This window comes from Mesocricetus auratus, unplaced genomic scaffold, assembly GCF_017639785.1.
Source record: "Mesocricetus auratus isolate SY011 unplaced genomic scaffold, BCM_Maur_2.0 Super-Scaffold_100023, whole genome shotgun sequence".
In the NCBI taxonomy this organism is placed as follows: domain Eukaryota; kingdom Metazoa; phylum Chordata; class Mammalia; order Rodentia; family Cricetidae; genus Mesocricetus; species Mesocricetus auratus.
Window position 1 is genome coordinate 4,847,268 of NW_024429204.1, and position 26,125 is coordinate 4,873,392.

Here is a 26,125-nt window from a genome sequence, read left to right on the forward strand (position 1 = left end):
TCCTCTGGTTCAGCATTTTAGAATCAAGGTGTACAGTTCATCACATGCATGGGCTGAACTGGAAAAGCTCCATGACCGCACCAGCGGACACAGAAAAGCAGTTGACAGAAATTGGCAAACTAGGACCGGAAGGGAGCGTCTTCAAGTTGCTAAAGAAACGTCTGTGAAGAACACACAGCTAACAGATGTGATGGTGAGAAAACTCACCATACAAGGACAGGTCAGAAACAAGAGTAGGGCGGAATACTTTACATGCTACAAGAGAAAACATCTACCAGCCTAAAACTCCATACCTTGCAAAAATTATGCTTCAAACCAAAAGTGAAAGTCTGACTCAACTTTCAGTGACCACATTCCTTGGGATCAGAGAAACATAAAGAAACCAAGAAGGAAAAGATGGCAAAAAAAAAAATCACTGTCAGGAAAAAAAATCTGTATTATAGATGATGATACGCAGGTGAAGAGGGCTGACCACTGTCCAGCATCACACGCTGGCAGGTCCCAGAAATTCTGAACTCTCAGGTTCGTTTCATAATCTTATGCCATTGAAATAAGCTTTTTATATCGAAAGACAAGGGTGATACACAGATAATTGACTCAGTGTTCCACACCCACATCTACTGCCCCCAAATCATTTTAGTTCATAACTACTCACTATATAATTAAATGCAATTAAGGATAAAAATAGACCCGGCTTCTAAAAAAGAAAATCTCATGACATTTACCCTCCAAATGACACAGTATATATGTTTATGGATTTCAAACCCATCACATCAAAATGACACTACCTGCTTCAAGTATTCTAGCCCGCTCAGAAACAGGTTCACAGAGCTTGTAGGAGTAAGGGAACCAGGTAATTTTCCCTTCTGTATTTTGATCAGGGACTCAATGAATTTGCTTCAATTTGCTCTATAACCTAGGCTGACGTTGAATTTGAGATCTGTCTTAGCCTTCCAAGTACTGGAAATCTAGGCCCGACACACCACACCTAACTGAGAAATATTCCTTTCATATAGAAATGTAGAAATTTTGTGAGAAATAGCCTTCCCGTGTAGAAGGTTAATTTTCCACATAGAAACATCCTACATAGAAAACCATTCTGCAGGACACAAACTGTCTGGCTTTTAATGATATTAAGATTAATTAAGGTAATTACTAGTAAATGTTCTTTAACACTGCCTCGGCTTTTACTCTTGTTCTATGCTTTATTTTATTTTCTTTCGAGGCAGAGTTTCTTTGTATAGTCTGGCTGTCCAAGGAACTCGGAAACCGGCCTGCCTCTGCCAACCCGAGTGCTGGGATTAAAGGCGTGCGCCACCATGCTGGGCTTGTCCTAAACTTTTGCTAAAGTTGGGAAACAGTTCTCTCCAAATTCATCTCCATTTTTACGTTTTTGCAGATCTCAAGTCTCCTCTGGTTATCCAGTGGCGTCCTTTAACCCAGGTATTGAAATGTGACTTTTTTTTTTTTTTTTGTACAGCACAGTGATTCCGCTCACAGCGCTCCCAAGTTACTCTCTGGCTGCAAATGCCTTTTAATAACAAAGCAGGCTCGCTATTCCTAGTGTGCCCAAGGCCGTGGGTTCTCTCCCCATTAGCAACAACAACAGTCACTTTGCATCTGTCAAAAGCGTTTCAGCAAGTTCGTTTGCACCGCACACCAGAGTCCTGCGGACTGGATTTGAATGAATGCAAAGGACTAAAAACACTAGTAACCGGCGTCGTGCCCGTCTCCTGTCTCCATGGTGAAATCTCTAAGCAGCCCTGCGCTCCTTGTAGGAAAATGCGTCTGGAGTGACATGGCAGAGCTGGCCCTAAAAACCACGTTGACTAAGTCAGATGAGTTTTGCGGGGCTCTGGGGGCAGGAAAGCTGCAGAACCAGCCGGAGCCGAGGTGGTGGCCTGAGAGTCCGAGTTCACGGGCTTTTCAGGCGGGTCCCCGGGAGTCACACCGGGTGACACCAGGGAGCAGACCCACACGGTGGAGCGGGCAGTAGTGTGTTCCGACGGGGGCCGTCGGTCAGTCCCGGGCTGGACGCCTGGGTCCCCGGTGCGGCTGACTGGGTGGCGGGGACCCGGCCGGGCGGGAGGGCTCGCCGGCCCCGGCTCGCCCGCGGCGGGTGGGGAGGGGCGGGGCGGGGCGCGGGGCTGGTCCCGCCGCGGCGAGCCCCAACCTGCCCGGCCGACCTGGCGGCGCAGTCTCGCGGGATCGGCCAGCTCTCGCTCCCCGGCGCGGCCCCGGAGGCGGTGGAGGCCCGGACGCTGCCCCCCAACCCCACCCCACCCCTCCCAGCCCCGCGGAGGGCGAGCCGCCCGAGGTGAGGCGTCCCGGCCCGACGGGGCGGACGGGCGAGCGGGCGAGCGGGCGGGCGGGCGGGCGAGCGGGCGAGCGGGCGGCCCGGGCTGGCGCCGCAGGTGCGTCTCCTCCGAGCCCCACCCCACTCCTGGACGGCGACTCCCGGGTCCCCGCAGGCCCGGGACGCCGCGGCGGCGGCTGCGCTGCAGGTCGGGGACAGGTGCCCGGGCGCAGGGCACCGGGAGTTCGGGACGACCCCGACCCCCAGGAGCTGCCCAGGGCAGGTTTGCGCCGGGTGGAAGGCGGGGTGGAGAGGGCACCGGGTGAGCGCATTCGGGAGAAAGTGCAGAACTAGCCAAAGGGGATTAAGGGCTCTGTGGGGTCACCAGGCAGGGACCCCGGTCGAGCCGGCGAGACAGACTGGCCGTCTGGGGAGACAGGAAAGGCACATCCGCGGGAGACTGTCCCTGTGCAGTGCTCAAGTCTAAGAACCCTGGGCCTGGGCCTCGCTTTTCCTCTCTTTGTACCAAGCCCTTGGCCGCACGCCCCTCCAGTCCTTACTTCTAACCCCCACGCCTTCTCCCACCTGCTCGCCCACCCCCTTCCCCACTCCCACCCCCGCCTCCCTGTTACCCCAAACCTTCCTTCATCCGCGGTTCCCCAGAACTCAAGCTTCCATAGCCAAAGCGACGCATTCGCATTCATTCCCTGCCAAAGGCGGCTCTTGCTAGGATGGAATTTTCCATAATCCCCCCCCGCGCCCCCCCAGTGTCAGCCACCTAAGAATGAAGTTTGTCGCAAATCTGATTGTGCGGGCTCGTGCCGCTGATAACACACTCCGGGGTTTGTTTTCACAGAGGTTGACCCAGAGCTCCTCTTCAGGAAGCCGCTCCCCACCCACACACAAAAAATGGCTAACACCGTGAGATGAGAGGTTTGAATGTTTGTCTCTGGATGGAACATCCCGGTGGCAGGGGCCTTTGGTGAAGCCGGGAGTGCGAAGGGAGAAGATGGAGATGTCTCCGTTTCTGTGGCTCTGCCTTTGCCTGCCCGCAGTGAGGGGACACAGCCTCTTCACCTGTGAGCCGATCACGGTCCCCAGATGTATGAAAATGGCCTACAACATGACATTCTTCCCTAACCTCATGGGCCATTATGACCAGGGCATTGCTGCGGTGGAGATGGAGGTCAGTGACTCGTCACGCCTTTAGTGAAAATTAGTGTATACATAGTTTTTTTAAACTGTTGCTTTTTATCTTTAAACATAATTTTGGTTTTACAAATCATGCTCTTATAATTACTTTTGAAAACTCACCCTTCCCATCCCCAAACTGGCGTACTTAGTGTACGTTTGGGGCCTCTAGTTAATTTGCTTCAAAGAAGGTTTATTTTATAAAGAACCGTGATCACCGGTGATTAAACCATTTTGCTTTTCTGAGTTTTGGGTGGTAGCCTCTCTTGTGAATTCCGAATTCTTTTCGTGGGTGACTGAGCATATAACCTGTATTGCTTGAGCTAAAACTGAAGAAAACGTGTTTCATGAAAGTACTTGCAGTTTGATTTAGTTTTTCCAAAGCAAGTAAGTCATTGGGACGTTTTGGCGTTAAAGATGACGTTCTGAACAGTGACTGAGTCAGGGTTAGCAGTTCAGTATGTTTTCTTTCTGTAAGTCAGCGCGTGTGAGAAGAAGAGCCCCCCTCCCCTGCCTGTAGGGTGAAGAACCCGGTGTCACCAAAGGTCTCCTTAGCTGCCTGAGTTACCTGCCTGTCTCTGGTTTAGAGATATGCAAATATCTGAGGGAGGTGTGGGAAGAAAGACCTAACCTGAAGAGACAGGAACCTGCCCTGCCTCACAGATCTGTTAGGCTGATAAGTTTCCTGAAGCAAGAAAGAGACGAGTGTGTTGTTTTTGTAGTCTTTTCTCTGAAAAAGCTGAAGGCAGTAAAGGTTTTTTTCCCTCAGGCTGCCTCTAAGAATAAACCCCGAGGATTTTGATCCAGACAGGACTTTTTAAACTGACTCCATCTGCTCGTGCAACTTGGAAGGTCTTCCCCTGCTGTCTCCTTGAATAGCTGTCCGACCACCTCGTTCTAGGCTCCTGTCTGGGTAGGACAGTTTTTAAAGACTCAGATATAGCTTTTCAAAGGTTGACAAGTTACAGTATTGTAATCTTTCGGGAGTCCGTTCCAAACCGATGCAAAATCTCCTTCCCGTTTATCAGAGGAAGCAAGTTCCTCTCAGCTGCAGCCTCACCCCTGTGTGGTTCTTTTGAACACTCAGCAAAGGATGCTGGGAGACTTCCATTGATTCATCAGAACCATAGTATGTCGTGGGAACACCATGTGGCACTAATTACCACGTTTGCGCTTGCCTCCTCTGATGATACTGTTTTATAACTCATGTTTCAGTGCGTGTTCCTGAAGCATTTATAACCTGGCTTCCTCTCTGTGTAGCAGCCATGTGCATCTTAACCCTGACAGTGACCTTAGAAATTCCTAACGTTTACCCTGAGTTCCTCCGTGTAGCGTGACACGGGAAGGTCAGAGGGACACACCCTGCTATTTTAAAGGCTTTTTTTTTTTTGAAGACAGAATCAATGGGCCTCTGTTACATGCATTTTGTTTTAAAGACAAGTGTTTGTTTTCTACCTTAGAAAGTTGTTGTTGTTTTCTTGGTTGTTTGTTTTTTACTTACCTAGGTAGTTTTACGTCTGGACCTCCTCAAGAAGGGTTTCTGCTCTTTATTTGAGTGTTGACGTTACCGGTCTCTTTCTGTATGCTTGTCACGTACCAAGCACTCCTGGCTTTGGAGCTAGCTGTCCAGGTTGCATTTCCAGTGAGTTAGTGTTAAGATACCGCCTGAGGAATTGTGTCTCGTCACGTCAGCCGCTTGTTCCGTCTTTCTTTTCTTCCCCGTTTTGCAAAGACTTTTTGTGTTGAGACAGGGTCTTGCTTAGTTGTTCAGTCTGGTTGTGAACAGTCTCCGTAGGCCAGGTAGAAATTGAAAACCTTGCCCTTAGAAGTCTTCCGCTAGGACAGGACGTCTTTGGTCTTTGCTGTTTTGATGAACAGGGTCTTCCTGTGTTTCCCAGACTGGCCTAGAACTTGCTGTCTAGCCTGGGCTGGCTTTGAGTTCACGATCCTCCTGGCTCTGTGTTCTGAATTCTGGAATTAAAGGCACTCACCACCATGCCCGGCTCAAATGTATATTCTTAGCTACCAAGAATTCCATGTAAGTCTATCTTACTTCTCTCTTTTAAAAATTAGTTTGTTGCCTTTAATCCCAGCACTCGGGAGGCAGAGGCAGACGGATCTCTGTGAGTTCGAGGCCAGGCTGGACCGACAGCCTCCAAAACAATACAGAGAAACCCTATCTCATAAAAAAAAATTAGTTTGTTATTGTGTGTGTTCGTGTGTGTGTGTGTGTGTGTGTGTGTGTGTGTATACACATATGTGCCATGCACAGCGCCAATGTGGAGGTCAGAGACTGTGTGGAAATCAGCTTTCTCTTTCCTCTGTGAGTTCCGGGGAGCTGACTCAGGTTGCCAGGCAAGTGCCCTCCCCCACTGAGCCGACCTGTCAACTCTTCTCGGGCTTTGACGCCTCGCTTCATCTGCGCTAGCTTTACCGAGTTTAGGTATTAAGTCCATGTGTTGTGGGGCATTGTTAATCTGTGATTAGATAAGACAGAACAGCAGCTCTCGAGGTTTAGCTCATAGACAGCGGGCCTCTGCGCACGTTAGACTCCGTGGCCTCTGAAGACGGAGCACAGCCGTCTAACAAGCTCTCCCCGTGCTAAGGTGTGATGGTTTAAAGTTTAAGACCCACTAGTTAGACCTTTCCCCCGTGAAGGGCCACTGATACTGGGTGCGATGGACTTCAGTCTCTGTCACAGCTGTCCACCTGTGCGGCTGTGGCAGGGAAGCTGTCATAGACAGTAGGGGAACAAAATGGCTGTGTCTCAGTAAAGCCTCAGTGGGCAGTAGGCAGGCCTGTGAGCTGTACCTTGCTAACCCTTAGAGTCACCGAAAGTGCTTTACAAATAAGAGTATCACGGAGTAAATAAACGTGGATGTGCATTCTTAGCAATACATTACCTAGGCTGTGTCTTATTTAATTGCCACATGAATTATTTATTTATTTATTTGTGTGTGGCTGGGAATTATTTATTTATTTGTGTGTGGCCGCGGCTTGAAGAGGCCAGACAGAGGAGTATTGTTGGGTGTCTTTCTCTATTGCTTTCTATCATATTGTCTTGAGATACGGTGTCTCATCGAACTGGAGTCCAGCCAGCAGGCCTTCGGGATCTACCTGTCTCTGCCCCCATCTCCGGGATCACGGGTGTGTGCAGCCATGCCCAGCTTTATATGTGGTGCTGGGAATTCGAACTCATATTTCCATGCTTGCTTGCAACTCTTTACTGCCTGTGGTGGTTTGGAAGAGAAAGGTCCCATGGGCTTCTGTGTGTGGATACTTGGTCTCCAGTTGGCGAAACTATTTGGGAAGGATTAGGAGGTGTGGCCTTGCTTGGAGGGGGTGTGTCACTGTGGGCGGGCTTTGAGGTTTCAGAAAACTGGCATCTTTCTCAGAGCCCCTCTCCCTGCCTTCTACTTGTGGATCAGTGTGGGAGCTCACGGTCACTGCTCCAGCACCCTGCCTGCCCGCCGACGTGCTCTCCACCATGGTGGTCATGGACTCTAACCCTCTGAAACCATAAGCCCCAAATAAACTGTTTCTTCTGTAAGTTGCCTTGGTAATGGTGTCTTATCACAGCACTAAAAAAAATCTAAGACATTCCTTGAGCATCTCACCACACTATGAATGTGAATTAAATTTTTTTCTTATTTTTGAACTATGTGTGTGTGTGTATGCTGTGTGTGTGTGTGTATTGCATGTGAGCGCACATACCCACAGAGACCAGAAGAGGGCGTTGGATCCCCTGGAGTTGGAATTACAGGCAGTGGTGAACTACAGGATATGGGTACTGGGAACTGAGCTGCGGTCCTCTAGAAGAGCCAGCAAGCACTTTTTACTACTGAACTGTCTCTCCAGCTCCACCCCACTCCACCATATGAATGTTGTTGTTGTTTTCTGTTTTTTTGGGGCTTTTTTTTTAGATATTTCTCACTACATAGCTTTGTCTGGCTTAAAGCTTGCTATGTAGACCAGGCTAGCCTCTAACCCATAGAAAGCAACCCACCTCTGCCTCTGGAGTGCTGGGATTGAAGGCGTGAACCACCACACCCCACTCTATATGAATTTTTAGTCAGGTTTATCACAACTCAAAAGGATCTGACAGGGAGATCAAGGCTCTTCAATTTTGCTTCAGAAACTGCTTGGAATAAAGAGACTTTGGTTTTTCCTCCTCGTTTCACTACCTAAGCATAAGGTCATTTGTATTACAAAGAGTTAAGTTACGACTGAGTAGTAACTTGGCTCTGTAATAAAAGGATGTTGTACAATTGAACTCTCCCCGGTGGGAAAACAAATGGTGACTGGTTTTCCATCATGTGTCTTTTGTTTTCCATCTAGAGCATCGTTTCAGAACTTATGAGGTTGACTTCCTGTGCGAGGCTGACCTCATACCCTAGGACTGAGGTTTGTCTAGGGAAAATGGAAACAGGAATGTTGTATTATTCTTTGTTGAGGTCCAGGCTGAGGCAGAGTCATGCGTTTTGTTTAGACCAGCATGTGGCCATTCTGCTTTTAAACAGTGTAAAGGAAGTAAGCCTTAAAATACCTTTTCCTTTCCACCTGTTAGTATGTACTACTAAAGCGGCTATATTCAACTGAAAATAAAAGGAATGGGCAGATACTGTATCGACAGGCTTCTAAGAAACAATGTTTCTGTTGTAGAGTGACTTTTTCAGACATTTGCTTTTGTGTGCTTTTAAAAGAATCCAGGAGTCACAGAGCTGAGATAAACACCTCAGGGTGCTCTCAGTCAGGAGTATCATGGCTGCTGTAGTGTTTTAAACGTAGACCCACTGCCCACCTTCCCTTGCGATGTCATGTTGTAGACACAAGCAAAGTACCTTGACTACTTCTGGGTCTACCGAGTGAAGGTGGGTCCGCATGTGAGCAGAAAGGAGCCTGGGGGTAGGCACAGAGCCCCATCCATCTCTTGGTACCCTGCAGTCTCGGATGCTGTTAGCCATGTCCTCTGCAGAGCCTGACCACAAAGGAAGAGTATGGTGATCATCGTCTCTCCTTGAGAATGTAGAATGCAGGTGGTAATAGGTTTCATTTCTCCACTTTGTGTATTCATAAATGTGGTTATTAATATTTATCGATTGTATACCTGAATTATAGTTTTCTCAGAATTATAGCTTTCCATGTTGGACAATTGCCTTTCTAATACCAACCAGTAGCATGTTTATTTTTCCAATTTTCCAAAGGAGATTAAATTAAATGCTCCCTGCCAAGAAATATTTTTTTTAAATAACAAGTCTTCCATATGGAAATATTGTGCACTTAAAATTTTTTTTTGAAACTCCACTTCACATTTGTTAAAGAAGTTGACTAGCTTGAGATTGAACTTCTTGATGTAAGTAAGGAAAAGAATTTGTAACACAGTAACCGATTGATTTCCTTAACAAATCCACTATAGGCCAGGCACACGTCTAATCCCAGCACTAGGGAGGCAGAGGCAGGTGGATCTCTGGGTTCAAGGCCAGCCTGGTCTACAAGCAAGTTCCAGGACAGGCAGGGCTCCACAGAGAAACCCTGTCTGGATAAACAAACAAAACAAGTCAAAGGAATTGTCTCCAGACTCTTGTAATCACCTTGACAGTGTTTACACTGAATTAGCATTTTAGGGCCCTTTAGAGTTCCTTGTTCCTTTTCTCAATAAGCTCTGTCACTTTCTCTTATCAATCTCTCTGCAGATTTCTTGGCTGTCTCTCAGTCCTTATCACCAGATACCAGTGTTCTTTCTGGTGCCTCCCCCCCCCCTTACAGCAGGAAGCGGAAGCCTTGATTGTCCAGTGGGCAGTACTGAGTGTGACCAAGAGCAGAGCGCCTAAGTTCTGAATTGAAAGTCAGGTGCTGGCAGCCGCTTGCCAAGTACCAACCGGCAGGGCGCTGCCCCATGCTTCAGCCAAAACATGAATGTTCTCCAGCAATAACTGAGGTCAAGCCCAGCCAACTCAGGGCTGCTGCAGGACCACCCCTACCCTCTCTGCTTTTCTTACCACGCGCCTCCTTTCTCCCAGTGCCTCAGCTGAACAGTCTAGCCCATACTTCTCAGTACTTCTCCACCACCAGCCCCAGGCCCGTTTCCTGTATACTCACGGAGACTAGCTGGTATCCACCCAGTCAACCAGCTATTTGAGTTCATAGATCAATAACCAGAGACACCATTCAAGTACTGGACATACAGTAGTGAATCGGGTAGACCTCTGTGCTGTCGTGGAATTTATAGTCTCTTCAAAGATATATATATATATGTTTTTGTCCTGCTCTTTTTCATTATAGTTTTCAGCAAAGGTTTATATTCTTAGATTGCCTTTTGCCCACGGCTGCTCGTTAAACAAAATGCACATTTAGGGTTATTGTAATATCATTGTGCTCTGATTATTGCTTCATTTCTTCTATATGCTTCTGATTACTTTCACTCTGTAGAAGGAGCCTCCTTGAGTTTTTCTTTTCTTGCTACGAGAGGGCACCTGCACCAGTTAGTCAGGAAAGGAACCGGCTAGTGTAGCAGTGGGCAACTTATATACCTAATAGGTAGGTGAGAATTCGAGCCCAAACTCCAAGGAAGAGAGCTACACCCGAGATCCTGACGTAGGAGGAGTCCACTGAGGAGAACGGCACGTTGAATTTCATTGAGGGCAGATGCTGATGGTGAGGGAGACAGGGTCCATCCTGACTTACACAGCCTCATGGTCTGTCTGGGTGTGGTGCCGAGCGCACGCTCCAGCATCTGGATGCGGTGCCGTGCTAAAGACTTAAGACTGTTCGTTTCTCTGCTTTTGGCATCTTGACCACTCAGCAATAACCAGGTCAGCCTCAAGGGGAAGTCATAGTATTGGATTTAGATATCTCTTCCTGCCACAATGACCCCTTTGTTCCAGAGCCTAACCATCAAATCTTGGAATAATGGGAAAAAAAGCAAAAACCAAAACAGAAGGCCTGGTTGACACCCACAGAGTGGATGTTTCGTCTGCATGGTTAAGAGTTTCCTCTGCGTCGAGACATTCCAGTGTGCATTCACGAACACCACTGGGTATTGAAGGCTCACTGTGGAGAAACATGCTCACACACAGCTTTTCCATATGCTAATCATGCGCTCTGCCATCTTCCTCTTTTTGTTGTTGTTGTTGTTTTTTCTCGAGGCAGGGTTTCTCTGTATTGTTTTAGAGTCTGTCCTGGAACTAGCTCTTGTAGACCAGGCTGGCCTCGAACTCACAGAGATCCGCCTGCCTCTGCCTTCCAAGTGCTGGGATTAAAGGCGTGCGCCACCAACGCCCGGCCTGCCATCTTCCTCTTTAAAGTAACTATGTGGGGCTAGCAGCCAGATGGTTCAGTGAGGAAAGGCGCCTGCCACCAAGCCTGATCTGAGGGATCCCTGGGTCCCACCACACACACACACACACACACACACACACACACACACACACACACACACACTAAATTTTCTTTTTTTTTTAAATTTCCCTATCTGGCTGTTCTATTGGTCATATTCTATCTCTGTAAATCCTTAGACTATCTTTCAACTGATCGTATGGATAAAGACATAATAGCTAAAATTCTATTTACTTAGGACTCTCTCTGAATAAAGTTAACACGATATAGTAGTTGACTCTCGGCTGGGCCAGCTTGTATAAACCAGGCTGTTATTGGTCCTCTTTTGTCCTTTAGTCCAAGGGAACCCTGCCTGGGGCCATCAGTGCTGCTGCCAACGCTGTTTGTTCCCTGCAGCTGCTACTTGAATGCGCAGGGTCTTGGGCAAGCTGTCCCAAACTGAACTGCACTTCTTACCCCGTGGCTGGCTGTGTGGTTAGGTGGCTGGCCCATTGTGGGCTTCTCTCCTCTCTCTCTCATTCCTTGATCTTCTCCTCCCAGATTTCTCCTCCTGTTTATACTCTCTGCCTGGCAGCCCTGTCTATCTTTTCCTTTCTTTTTCCTTTTTTTTTTTTTTTTAAGGAAAAAACAGCAGTGTGGCAGAAGTAGATGTTCTGAGAACTTGAGCTATTACGGTTATACTACTGCCCATGTGTCTTTAAGATATGTGTAGCCACTTGAAGATGGGATGCTATTGGGCACACGTGATCGTGAGTAGGTGCGTTCCACAGCTCCTACTTCATGAGAAGGGATTGAGGCTGGTGAACTAGATGTTATTTAGATTCTCTAGATACCCCATTGTTTTGTTCAGCCCCTGCTAGGACTAGGAGCGAAACCAAGGTGAGAAGTCAGTTTAATTCAGTAGAATTAAACCCATTTATCTGCCTTTGCGTCTTACCAGGGATCTGGAGGGTAGGTCTATGGCCTCATCAGTTTTGCATCCTCAGGATAATGGGCCAGTCTGACACCTGTGATGTGTGTTCAGGGTCCTGCAGGGAAACTGAGGCGCAGACGTGAAGTGCTGACTTCAGGCAGTGGCTGTCATCCGAAGGGCCCAGCGTCCATTCTCAGATCAATAGATCTGAGATGGTTGGTGAATCTGCATTTCTAAGAAGTTCGTGGGAGTTGGTCTAGGGATTGCTCTTTGAGAATTTCTTTCTGAGGCAAGTTAGGCTGCATGCACCCCTGACCCTTCCATATATGCCAAAGGGCACCAGCCAGGCTAGAACTGCATACAGGAGCCATGCGGCACAGATTCGTCTCAGTAGGGAAACTACAGCTGAAAAAGAGCCTGAGCCATGCACTTGGGTTGCTGAAGACAACTTGCTGAGAACACATCTCGTTTCACTAGAATGGGAAACCGAGCAAGGGGTAGGGATTTCTGGTGTTGATGATGTCACTAATCTCAGAAAGTCCTGTTGATCTACATTATTTTTTTTATTTTAGTTTTCTATCATGATAGAGAAAAGACCTCTTACCAGCTTGTGTTTGACTATTCTTCCCATGATAATGTTTGTAGAAAACCAAGATGGTGATCGTACTTTTGCTAGATACAGCGATTTAAGACACACAGAGAGATTTTAGAGGTGACCGTGGGCTGGCTTTGTCTGAAGCCCATTTACTGTCTGGCCTCCAGAACCCTTTCTGAAGCCGCCACTCCAAATCTCGTTTCTCTGAGAAACAAACCCATATTTGTTGTTGGTTTTACTCTCTGACTTTTTTGGGGGGGGGCACCCAGCTCCCAAATAAATCACACGGAGTCTTATTCTTTCTTATGAATACCCAGCCTTAGCTTGAGTTGTTTCTAGCCAGCTTTTCTTAATTATTGAGTCTACCTTTTGCCTCTGGGCTTTTATTTTCCTCTATTCTGTATGCCTCTCTTTATTTCTTTCTCCGTGGCCGGCTGTGTGGTTAGGTGGCTGGCCCATTGTGGGCTTCTCTCCTCTCTCTCTCATTCCTTGATCTCCTCCTCCAAGATTTCTCCTCCTGTTTATTCTCTCTGCCTGCCAGCCCTGCCTATCCTTTCTCCTGCCTTGTTATTGGCCATTCAGCCCTTTATTAGACCAATCAGGTATTTTAGGCAGGCAAAGTAACACAGCTTCACAGAGTTAAACAAATGCAACATCTTTGCATCGTTAAACAGATGTTTCAGAGCATAAACAAATATAACACACCTACAGTTAATATTCCACAGCGCATACTGGTTCATAAAATCCCTTTTTCTTTCCTTCTCTGGACCCTCAGAAGTAAATCTCAACGGTGTCTTGCAGGTTTTATTTTGAGTTGACCCTCACGGGTTATGTCAGAGTGGAACTCTGGGTTGAAGCCCTACAGAGTGACAGGAATGGAGCAGGGACGATTCGCATTCTTCTCACAAAGCTCAGCTTTCCAAGAAGGAAGATCTTGTCTCGGAGGAGGCTCCGGGTGACAGATCCGTCCTTGTCACACATCCTCATTAGAACGCCGGGTCCCAAGGGTCCCAAACCACTGTCACTGAATGAAAGAAAAGCGCTCCAAACTGAAGGAACGTGACAACCTGTAGGATCAAACTGCGTCTCTGGTTTTCAGCCTCTCAGGCTCTAGGTCCTCTGCAAGTCTCGTGGTTTACTCCATGCGAGTCCAGAAATGCGGGGGTGCTAGTCGTTCTGGTCTCTAACTAAACAGTGCCCTGGGAAGCTGTACTTCACACCGCCACCTTTGTGGCCTTGGTTCTGCTTTTTAGTTCTCTGGTGGCAGCTGCTCGGTTGATCTGCTTTCAGTGGCGGAACGACCTGTTGTCTGAAGTAGTACTTGTTTCTAAGTTATTTGTTCCAGAATCATCTGTGCACATTCAGGTCTGCACGGTATCTGGAATGATAAACATAGCTTGGGCTTTTTGATGTGTGACCTGTAAAATATCAAGAGGGGTAGCCTCTGGGGTCACATGGGCTAGAGTCTCCTCCTGGGGCTTACAACCCTGTCACTGTACAAGGTTACTTAACCTCTCAGGGTCTGACGCCTCTGCACCGTTGTTTGACAGGGTTATTGAGGCGCCTGCGAAAGCTCGCCATGAGCTTTGCTAACTCTAAGATTTGTGATATTATGATAAGTATCCTTGGAACTGTAAGAGTTAGAATCCACAGGGGAGGTACTGCTAACAGCAGCAATGAGTCTAGAGGAAGAACAATCCAGCATATATTTGGGGATTTCCAGAATAATTTGCAATAACAAACCGGCGCGTTCTCCCTGAGAGGTGACAGCTCAGCCTGGCTGGGTGGCTGTGGTGTCGAGGTGCTGTGAGGTCACCTTAGAAGGAAGCCCAGAGAGGCTTCCCAGGGGCGGGGTTTCCTTCGGGGCCAGGACAGCTCTGCCTTTGTTTAGTGTATCGGGCTTGTTTGCACCTCCCACTTAACTGTTTATTGTTTCGAGAAGAACTGACTCAAAGGTCCTCTCAGGTCTCCAAGACCAAGTCCTTTGTCCGTTAGTCTGAATCGACTCGGAAGTTGGTGACTCTACTGGATCTGATCCAAAGGCAAGCTTTCTTTGTCCTGCACCTCGTTTTAAACATAGAGAAGTCCCAAGGTTCAAGATTCGGGAGATTTCTCACCTAAAACTTGAGGTCCTCTTTTTTGTGTATGTGTGTGCCAAACTGATGCATCTGACAACTCTGTGCTCACATCTCCAAGGAAGGGTGACCGCCTCTGCCAGTCACTCCCCTGCCTCACACACCTCTAACTGAGGAGCCTAACATAGTTTCCATGTTCAGTGTCTGATTTAGTCTCTTTTCTGCATATAAACATCAGCGTTGCTGTGGTAGGGAAGCTGCCGTGTCAGGGCTCTCAAGAGGAGTAGAGCCCATAGAATAAACATGTATTAAAAGTAGATTCACCAGGTTGGCTTACATGTGACATATTGGGTAGTCAAACAATAGTTAGCCAGATACCCAGAGGCTGAGAAACCAGAAGCTTCTCAGTATACCACACATTGCTGGGTTTGTCCTGTAAGAAGTTGTAGAGCAGCCGGGGAGTTGGTGGTGCACGCCTTTAATCCCAGCACTCGGGAGGCAGAGGCAGGCGGATCTCTGTGAGTTCGAGGCCAGCATGCTCTACAGAGCGAGTTCCGGGACAGCCAGGACTGCATGGAGAAGCCCTGTCTCGAAAAACCCCCCAAAACAGAAAGTTGTAGAGCAAAAGCAGGTGTGTGAGGTCTTTCGTCTTGTCATTAAAATGGACATCAGCTTTCAAACGTTGGCCATCAGCTCGGTGTGACAATTGTAAGGTGATTTCTCTGTTAGAAGGCAATACAGTCCCCTTGCATTCTTTCTGCTGAAGGATCTGGCTATCAGACACTTGGGGACCACTGTCATACTCAAAAAGGTTGTTTTGAGTCTTTGACTTGCGCTTCAGCTGTCTTGCAATACTCAGTGCCCACTGTGGTAGGGCTACTGGGCTCTGCTGGAGACATAATTGTTCCTGGCTGTTGTCGATGGTGTTTTTATGCTGGCGCCTAGACATCTGGGATGGGGAAGACTGTAATTCTAGCTGCTGGTATCTGGTCTTGGCCGGTTGGGTGTTTTGTTCCTTGGCTTCTGTTTCCTCCCTGGTTCTTAGGAGAGTGTGGTAGCTGTGTGTCACTTGCAGGAAAGGTGCGAACACTGGGGATTACAGGTAAAATGTATTTCTGGGTATTGGAACCTGAGACTTCGGAATGGGGAAGGGTTGGGGGCCGTAGAGGCGTTTCACACGAGGGAGGAGAGCAGGGTGTTCCACCAGGGTCTGCTTAGTTGGCCCACTGGCAATGGAGGCAGGGTGAGGAGAGAGGCCACAGCAGGTCTGCTACAGAGCTGGGGTGGAGACAGGGGTACTGGGCTTTCAGGAATGGAGGGAGAGGTTGAGATCTGCAGTTAGCGTACATGCTTCTCCAGCAGGAGTGGCCTGTGATCTCCAGGGAGCGCCTGCTGGAGCTGGGCGCTGGGACACAAGGCCATTAGGTGTAAGTAGTATTCAGCAGTGCATTTTAAAGTGTATTTGTTGTAAGTCAGGAGCTTTTGTTGGCCAAACTGAATAAAACATAACCCCTATTCTTTTTATTGTCCAGAAACTTCTCAAGCCTTATAACTCACTGACGAGAGCTTTTCCTGTTTTGTTTTCTCATTTGTTAATACAGCTATGATGTTAGGAGGTTTTTTTTTTTTAATGTTTAAATAAAAACATCTCTTTCAGTGGCTTTAAGGAGGGTGGAGAAATGATGCTAATACATAAGTCCGGTACCTTCCTCTCAAACCAGAATTTTCAATCCTCCGCTACTACACATTCTCTGTATGTAATGTCAATCAGTTTTTAATGATGACTTTAAGAATTGTGTTCTTTTTAAATATATATTTTATTATCTATTCGTGTATGTGCATGTGTCTGTTTGTATATGCTGTGTGTGTGTGTGTGTGTGTGTGTGTGTGTGTGCCCTCTGGAGTTGGAGTTACAGTCAGTTGTGAGCTGCCCAGCATGGGTGCTGGGATCTGAACTCCAGACCTCTGGAAGAGGACTGTGGTTGGGTACCCGTATCCGATGGCTCACGGCCACTTGGGACTGCAATCCCAGGGAATCAGACGCCCTCAGGTCTCTTGGGGCAACCTGCATACACACATAGCACACATAAATTCACTCAGGCACACATAAATACATAAATAAACCCTTGAAAACGATGACCCTGTGTAACCTGATTCCTGTTGCTGCTTTCAGCCCCCAAATAACACACAGGACATTATATTAATTATAAAGCTGTTGGCCGTTTGCTCTGTTTCTTATTGGCTAGCTCTGACTTGATTATTAACCCATAATTACTAATATATGTTTTATAAAAACTTATCTTTTTGAGGATGCACTCCTGAGCACCTGTTGCTCCTGGGAGATCACATGGCCAGAGCTCTCCTCACTACAATTCCCAGAATCCTCCTAGACTCCTAGTCCCAGCTATCTTGTTTCCCTATTGGCCAACAGTACTTTATTCAAACCAATCAGACACATATTTACAGAATGACGCCTCCCAACAACCTGGGTTAAACAGGAGCTAAACAACCGAAAAGAAAACAGGAAAACAGGCTTTATGGCTCTACTAACATAAAATTATAGAAGCGGTTGCCAGGGATGGTAGTTTACTGAGGGGATGAGGCGGGGGGAAGGTAGGGGAGGGTGTGAGGGAAGGATTACAGGGAGTACTATAGTCTCCTTGATTATAGTAAAGGTTTCAAACTTATCTAATTGTACACTTCGTGTGTATTCATATGATTACTTGAACATAGCTGGGGGAAAACCCTCAATACCGAAAGGGCTCTCAACAGACACACAGCTGTCCTGGCCTCCACGTCTCCTCCCCACCCCAGCCCTGCTTCCCTGGGCAGCCACTTTGAACTCTCCCATGCCTTTTCTCCACTATCTGTGGACTGTCTCTCTAGAACTTGAAGAGTCTCTGTAGGTCAGCACTCGGTCCTGTTACTCCAAGGCTTGCCCTTTTCTTTCTCACATCCTAATAACAGTGTTTAGCCGAGTCCAAATCACTGTTAGCATCGCTAGGGATATTAAATCTCAGATACCGCTGTGTCAAGAAGTACGTTTTACTTCTCGACCGTCTCCCACAGTTAACACAAAGACTGTATCCCCCCCCCCCCCAGTCCCTATGCTTCCCGTACTTATGGCTGACGCCTTCAGATGTCTCGATAGTCTTGTCAGACACCCAGCATCGATGTCCCAAGGTGCTCCAGGGGCCGTGCCTCCTGCTCTGCGTGAGTGTTTCTCTTTATTTCTTCCCGGAGCTTTAGTTTTGAGACAGAGCTTCATGGAGCCCAAGCTGGCTTCAAACTCCCTGGGTAGCCAGGGATGGTCTTGAACTTCTGCTCCCTCTTCCCTCCACATCTTGGGTGCTGGGTTTAGGAGATACCACACGTGGTGGACATGGTGCTGGATCCGCACTCAGGCAACCGAGCTACGCCCCCAGCCCCTATAACCTGCCGATCCCCGTAGCCCACTCTCGTTCCCAGGGCTCTCTCCTCCATCCTGTCTCCTGACCGCTTGGTGCGGCTGAGGGCCCTGTTCCGCTCTTCCCTACCGGGTCCCCCGAGTCCCGCATCCCCCCCGCATTTTCCGTCCTCATTCTTTTCATCAGTGTCTTTTTCAGGAATGCCGCATACCTTACCCCCCCTTATTGAAAATAGACTTTTTTTCTTCCACACACAATATATCCTGATTATGGTTTCCCCACCGTCTGCTCTTCCCAGTTCCTCCCCCGTCCCCTCCTGTCCAGATCCACCCTCCCTCTGTCTCTCAAACAAGCTGCTAACGCAATGTGATGGAACCAGAAGCAACACTTCGGAATAGAACAAAGCAAATCAGCAGAAGGAAAAGAGCCCAAGAGGAGCACAAGAAAGAGACCCACTGTTCACACACCACGCTGGAAACCATAATGCATGTGCCAAGGGCCTGCAGGACGAAAATAGAGAAAACTATATATAAATGAAATGAAAATAACGAGATAAAAAATTTAAGGAAAAAGGAAAGCCCTGACAGGATAGTCTGAGTTAAGCAGCCTCCAAAGATGCTGTGGAGTTCATTTCCTGTTGGTCGTCTACGGCCGGGCATGCGGCCTACCCTTAAGAATAGATTGTTTTCCCTAGTGAGACTCCCTTGGAGGAAACTGAAATTTCATTTGCAAGTGGTTATCTGTTGGGGATATCTCTGGGTTAGGGATGGGGACACCTGTCCACCCGTCCTTTCGGCTGCATCTGGTGCAGACCCTCCAAGGTCTCACCTCGCGGAATGTCTGGCTGTGGGGTCTCTGTGTTTGATCCCACCTGCTGCAAGAGGAAGCTTCTCTGTACACACTGCACTTTTTAATCTGAAAGTTAATTTTTAAAATTCCTGCCTGGGCCAAAAGAAAAAAAAATGTCATTAGTTTACCCTAACCTACATTTTTGGCTAGCTGTAGGATTCTATATTGAATGCAACTTCCCATCTGGAATTTAGGATTGTTTCTTTGTTGCTTTCTAGCCCGTGATGCGTCCTCACGTATTTGGAATTTAGTGCATTTGCATATGTCCTCCTTTGGACTCCGCTGCGATCGTTTCTTTGCTGGTCTAATGTTTTGTTTCAGGCGTGCTCTGTTCACTCGTCCTCTGCGTGGGCGTTGGTCATTCAGTCATACATGTGTGAGAGACATCTCGGGGGTAGCAGACACTACCATAGGCTCTGGGGATGGCGCAGGGAATGGATGGAGCAGGGTTCCTGACAAAGCCTTCTAAAATAAAAAGGTGCAACCTACAAAATGGCAGTTTCCATCTCGTGCGAAGGACTCGTACCTGAGTCTAACAGACTAAAAAGTTACTACCTCAAAATTTAATCATGGGGGGGCCAGGCGTTGGTGGCGCACGCCTTTAATCCCAGCACTTGGGAGGCAGAGGCAGGCGGATCTCTGTGAGTTTGTGGCCAGCCTGGTCTACAAGAGCTAGTTCCAGGACAGCCTCCAAAGCAATACAGAGAAACGCTGTCTTGAAAGAAAGCAATTGAATCATATTGAAAGAGGTAAAGACTCGTTTGGAGGGTAAGTAAAACACTATATGCTTGAAGCGTTTGCGATTGACATTTTTCTAACTGTGTCTTCCTTTTTTTAACTTTCTTAATAGCACTTTCTGCCTGTTGCAAATCTGGAATGCTCACCAAACGTTGAGCTCTTCCTTTGCCAAGCTTTCGTACCAACCTGCACAGAGCAGATTCACGTGGCCCCCCCTTGTCGTAAATTGTGCGAGGAAGTGTATTCCGACTGCAAAACCTTAATGGACACTTTTGGGATCCAGTGGCCTGAAGAACTTGAATGTAACAGGTAAGTTACATTTTCCACTGAAAATGAAAACCACAAATACTAAATACCAGTGGCCTTTTAGTAGTGTCAGGTCTCCGCAGTACTAACATTTGACACAAGAAACGTTCGTCGCACACTTGAGAGGTAGGCACGGTGGTGGTTAGCGCTGTTGACCTACTGGTTAGCAATAAACAGACTCAGTTCTTGCTCTGGGGGAAACTTACTGTCAGTATTCAGGCATCTGTACTGGCCTGCCCTTGGGGTCCTGACAGGACACGCCATCAGCTGCAGCCACTAAGAGCACCACCACTATGTTCCCTTTTAAAAGGACCCTGCCCACCTCCCATCCTTCTTTCTCTCCCACCCTCCCACCCCCCTCTCTCTCTTTCTCCCACCACTCCTGTCCCCAGTGACCAGTGGTGTCTGCCCCCCTTTCTTTCTGCCCCTTCTCTCTCCTCTTCCAATAACCCTCCTCTGTGAGTCCCGTTGTACAGTGTGACTTCCCTTCACATCGTTTTAAAATTACAATACTTGACAGTGAGGGAGAAGGGGCGGATAATAACCAAGTCGCTGTGCTAGCAAGTGCAGTAATGTTGTGACAGACTCAACAGAGGAGAGTGCAGGGATCCTGTGGCAGGAGGGAACTTGGCATAGTAGGGCATGAAACCGCCCTCGAGAAGCATAGCGGTGCATAGTGGGGCATGAAACCGCCCTCGAGAAGCATGGTGGCGCAGAGTAGGGCATGAAACTGCCTTTGAGAAGCATGGTGGCGCAGAGTAGGGCATGAAACTGCCTTTGAGAAGCATGGTGGCTCATGGTAGGGCATTAAACCACCCGCGAGAAGCATTCCGTAGCGTGGGGGTTTTCTGCAGAGAGGGCACGGGGGGGGGGGCGGGGAGGGGGCGGCACTCCCGCGCAGTCGCATGATGCTCTCCTTGGCAGTTCACCCCGGGCTTCAGGCCCCCTCCCTTTCCCAGCGCTGATGAGTAGGGAGTTCACCTCAGCTGCCTCTGAGAGTTCAGCCCTTTACATCCTTTTTTATTTGGCAAGATGTCAATCATTTGGTCGCTACTGACCTGCTAGGTGAAATGCGTGTCCAGGAAGGAGGGAGAGAGCGAGTTGGGCGGGGGAACTCGCTCTCTTACTGGAGCAGAGGGTAACGAGGGGAGCGGACCATGGAGCCAGGCACAGGGATGGACTGCAGAGGAAGAGGGGGTGTGGCCGCCAGGAGGAAGCCCCGAAGAGCCGCTTTAATGAGATACGTGGTGAGGACAAGAAAACACAGAGAAAATAAACGGTAGAGTTTCATCTGTGGCCAGAGTTTCATTGGACAGGCTTAGTTCAGAGATAAAGGAGCAACAACTGTCGGCTTTAAGAACTTCCAGGCTCAAGGGAAAGGCAGCCAAACAAGAGGTAGAAGAAACAGTCAGTAGACGTCTCCTGAGGAGGAGACGGGACCCCAGGCACAGATGCAGGAGGACGCGCCTCCGTCGTAATGGTGGATGGAGTCAGGATGGCCCTGAGTGGTGGGGTTGTGTGGTTCCCCCAGGTGCTTGGAGGACGCTGGCCTGCTAGTATCTGTTGGGAAGCGGCTGGTGTCTGGGTCCTGGTGAGTGGGGGAGGTGGGCTCTAAACTTGAGAAGTGACAGGTGGGCGAGTCAAAGATGGAGCCGACTGTGGAGGCTTGCATCGCTGGAGGTAATTGCGTAGCCATGCACACTCTCATAACCCAGCCGATACTCTGCTCTGTTGAAACGCTCTGCGGCCATGGTAGGCCTGAGCCTGTTACCTGGGAAGCAGGTATCTGGGCTTTTCTGCGGTGGGAGTTTTAACCGGCAGATACCGTGCGAAGACCAGAAAGGGTAGCATGAGGGTCTGGAGGGACGGCTCGGTGGTTAAGAGCATTTGTTGTTCCTGTAGAGCAGTTTGGATTCCCAGGCGCCCATATGACAGCTCTCAACTGTCTACAACTCCCGTTCCGGGAGATCTGGCACCCTCTTCTAGCCCTGTGAGGGCAGCAGGCATCCACATACAGATAGGAAGACAAAACATTCATGACACAGAATAAATAAGAAAGAGTAAAACGGAAAGGGGATTATCACTTCGACGTTAATTCGCCTGTGGCTGTCTAAATGGGTGAGGACTGAGGTGAAAACGTGAAAGAATTGCCATGTGGAAACAGCGAGCTTTAAAAAGGCACTGTAGACAGTTTTCGACAAGCACGCTTTCAGACTGGAGCCTGGGTGCCTGAGTTGATTTCTGAAGATAGTCTATCCCTACAGAGAACGGCCAGATTCCTAGTCACCATAACTAAAAGGGACACAGCTGGCTCGCACCTGTCAGTATTAATAAACTGAAAGAGAAGTTATGGCACCATGCCATTTGTACACAGTTCAGAACCTGTGAAACACTACATAAGGTTATGGCCGGTAAGTAATATAGTAAAATACCTTTGTAAGTGCTTGAGGAAAATAAAGTCCAAATTTCTGGTAACTCATGCTCCCGAGAAGAAAGAAAAGAAAATAGGACCGGAAGGGAGTCCTGACTGTGTCTGTGATGTTGCTTTATTTAAAAAGAGTCTAAGCAGCTGGGCGGTAGTGGCGCACGCCTTTAATCCCAGCACTCGGGAGGCAGAGGCAGGAGGATGTCTGTGAGTTCGAGGCCGGGCTGGTCCGACAGCCTCCAAAACAATGCAGAGAAGCCCTGTCTGGTAAAACCAAAAAAAAAAAAAAAAAAAAGAGTCTAAGCTGAACTGAATGGTGTTACTTTCTTTAATAACGTTGAAAGATTGTGACTATTCATTCTGCAGGAATGTCTGTCTTTGTTTTGAGACAAGAGTCTCGCTGTGTAGTCCTAGCTGACCTTGAACTTCCTATGTAGACCAGGCTGGGCTCCAGCTCACAGAGATCAGCCTGCCTCTGCCTCCTGAAGGCTGAGATCCAGGTGTGTGTCGCCACCCTAAACCCAGCGCTTATCCCCTCCCCCGCCCTGTAACTTCAAAAGTGTTTTATTGATATGTGTGCAAATGTTTTGCCTCCATGCAGCAGGTGGATGCAATGCCCATAGATACCAGGAGACGATGTCTAATCCTCTGGCTGTTAACTGCCAGGAAGGTGCTGGGAATCAAACCCAGGTCCTCTGAAAGAGCACCCAGTGCTCTTAACCACTGAGCCACCTCTCCAGCCTCCTGTTCTCTGTTTTAATCTTAGTCTGTTTTATTTTGCATGTGTTCTCATTGTTTTTAAACCATATAGACCCTTCAAAATAATACCAGTGTATCCACAGGAGAGACATGTCTGTGTGTTGCTCAAATTGTGCACAAGCAAAGAGTCAAGCAGCCAATCAAACCGGGGGTGTGAGCCAGGCTGGTCCCCAACCCGTGTCTCGATGGTTGTCGTGTCCTTCTTTAGGAATGTAAGCTCTACCTGTCACTCGTCTTAGCCATCCTAGCTTTCTTCCCCTTGGTCAGATGATTGACAGGTACTGATGCAAACCTCAGAAAAGAGAGGGCTGGCGCTCAGCGAAAACAGCGCTTGTCCAGCGTGTGCATAGTCTCACACATGTCCAGCGTGTGCAGTCTCACACTCACATGTCCAGCGTGTGCAGTCTCACACTCACATGTCCAGCGTGTGCAGAGTCTCACACTCACATGTCCAGCGTGTGCAGAGTCTCACACTCACATGTCCAGTGTGTGCAGAGTCTCACACTCACATGTCCAGAGTGTGCAGAGTCTCAGACTCACATGTCCAGTGTGTGCAGTGTCTCACTCACATGTCCAGTGTGTGCAGAGTCTCACACTCACATGTCCAGCGTGTGCAGAGTCTCACACTCACATGTCCAGCGTGTGCAGAGTCTCACACTTACATTGTCCAGTGTGTGCAGAGTTTCACACTCACCTGTCCAGTGTGTGCAGAGTCTCACACTCACATGTTCAGTGTGTGCAGTCTCACACTCACATTGTCCAGCGTGTGCAGAGTTTCACACTCACCTGTCCAGTGTGTGCAGAGTCTCACACTCACATGTCCAGCGTGTGCAGAGTTTCACACTCACCTGTCCAGTGTGTGCAGAGTCTCAGACTCAGACCCACGCACCTGAAGATAAAGAAGGACCCATTTCCTTGGGATTTATATAATTAGACACGTCAATACTTGGTCTGGAAATCACCAAATTAGGCAAATTAGACATCCTCTTAAATGTTCAGTCTTAAAGGCAGAAAAATATTTTAAATTATGGCAACTAATCGTTTTCCAAGGAGTAGATTTTCCTTGCGGTTTCCTGTCTTCTTGCTGTTATATTTAAGTGAGCTGAGACTTCATGAACAACCACAGTTTTCAGTCAGTTTCACAACTCTACCTGAACCCTAAAGACTTGCACTCAGCCTTGCAAGTCCCCCCTCAACTATGGATGCAACCAGGCCATGGTTTACACTTGGAAAGCATAAGAGAAACTGGGGGGGGGGATCTGAGAGGAGTCGGGGGACAGAGAGGAGTCGGGGGACGATTACATCGTATGTGTGCATGAAATTCTCAAGAATTAACAAAAATACTTCTCAAAGATGTGACAGCAGCCTGGCGTTGGTGGCACATGCCTTCAATCCCAGCACTCAGGAGGCAGAGGCAGGTGGATCTCTGTGAGTTCGAGGCCAGCCTGGTCTACAGAGCGAGTTCCAGGACAGCCTCCAAAGCCACAGAGAAACCCTGCCTCGAAAAAATCAATAATAATAAAAAAAGAGATGTGACAGCTGATGACCTCACAAGCTGATTTTTTTTTTGTCATCTTTGCAGATTGCCACACTGTGAGGATACTGTTCCTGTAACTCCTGATCCACACACGGAGCTCCTTGGTCCTCAGAGGAAAACGGAACAAGTCCCAAGAGACATTGGCCTTTGGTGTCCAAAGCATCTCAAAGCTCCAGGAGAACAAGGCTTTAAGTTTCTGGGGATTGACCACTGTGCCCCTCCGTGCCCCAACATGTATTTTAAAACCGATGAGCTAGACTTTGCCAAGAGTTTCATAGGGATAGTTTCCATATTTTGTCTCTGTGCAACTCTGTTCACATTTCTTACATTCTTAATTGACGTCAGAAGATTCAGGTACCCAGAGAGACCAATTATTTATTACTCCGTCTGCTACAGCGTCGTTTCCCTCATGTACTTTGTGGGGTTTCTGCTGGGCAACAGCACAGCTTGTAATAGGGCCGATGAGAAGCTGGAGCTCGGGGACACGGTCGTCCTGGGGTCGAGGAATAAGGCCTGCAGCGTGGTATTCATGTTTCTGTATTTCTTCACAATGGCAGGCACCGTGTGGTGGGTCATCCTCACCATCACTTGGTTCTTAGCTGCAGGGAGAAAGTGGAGCTGTGAAGCCATCGAGCAAAAAGCGGTGTGGTTCCACGGGGTGGCCTGGGGAACGCCCGGCTTCCTGACCGTCATGCTGCTGGCCATGAACAAAGTTGAGGGGGACAACATTAGCGGAGTCTGCTTCGTTGGCCTTTATGACCTGGACGCCTCGCGGTATTTTGTCCTTTTGCCTCTGTGCCTCTGTGTGGTTGTGGGGCTCTCCCTCCTTCTGGCCGGCATCATCTCCTTAAATCACGTCCGGCAAGTCATACAGCGCGACGGCCGTAACCAAGAGAAACTGAAGAAGTTCATGATTCGCATCGGGGTCTTCAGCGGGCTGTACCTTGTGCCCTTGGTGATCCTCCTTGGTTGCTATGTCTATGAGCTTGTGAACCGGGTCACCTGGGAGATAACTTGGTTCTCCGATCATTGCCGCCAGTACCGTATCCCGTGTCCTTTTCAGGTAGGAGCGGCCATTTGGGTTATGTAAGTGTTTACTTTTCACGTTCCTGGAAATGCATGTTATTAGTCACGGTCAGAAAGTTCGACCTCAGTTTGAGAAGCCCTAAGAGACATAGGGAGTGACTCCCTGTGTGCCAGTCAGGCTGGTTCCTAAAGCAGTGGCTCTAGTTACCGTTATAATACAGCAAGTCTCCCTGGAGTGGTGGTGGCGCACGCCTTTAATGCCAGCACTCGGGAGGCAGACACAGGAGGATCTCTGAGTTCGAGGCCAGCCTGGTCTACAGAGCGAGTTCCAGGACAGGCTCCAAAGCTACACAGAGAAACCCTGTCTCAAAAAAACAAAATAATAATAGTAGTTGTAGCAATAATAATAATAATGCAGCAAGTCTCCTGTAGTCATTTTAAGCACTAAGTTGAAAACAGTTAAATTGGGTTGTAAAGTCAGATTAATGATTATGAAGAATAGGCCTCATCAGAGGGATAAAAGGAAAAGTAAATTCTACTGAATTAGAGAGGGTTTTTTTTTCAGCTCCTCTATTAGTAGGAAACCCTATGTTTGGGTTTAACCTTTTGTGCAGTGTATGCTTCTAAAAATACAAATTGGTTTTTGCCCAACCCATCCTGTCATTCTCAACAC

At 48.2% G+C, this 26,125-nt stretch overlaps 1 protein-coding gene across 2 annotated transcripts in view; it reads left to right on the forward strand.

The window, feature by feature from the left end:
• Positions 1 to 2,184: 2,184 nt before the first annotated feature.
• Positions 2,185 to 26,125, forward strand: part of Fzd6 (frizzled class receptor 6) — a 30,077-nt gene continuing 6,136 nt past the window's right edge. The window contains exons 1-4 of one of the 2 annotated variants that reach the window (XM_040730427.1): positions 2,185 to 2,317; positions 3,153 to 3,482; positions 19,512 to 19,708; positions 24,472 to 25,489. In XM_040730427.1, the coding sequence (XP_040586361.1) occupies positions 3,306 to 3,482; positions 19,512 to 19,708; positions 24,472 to 25,489 (1,392 nt within the window). In that variant the 5' untranslated portion in view covers positions 2,185 to 2,317; positions 3,153 to 3,305. Of the gene's footprint in view, positions 2,318 to 2,447; positions 2,580 to 3,152; positions 3,483 to 19,511; positions 19,709 to 24,471; positions 25,490 to 26,125 lie in introns of those variants that run through there. The other variant, XM_040730428.1, reaches the window with a different exon arrangement.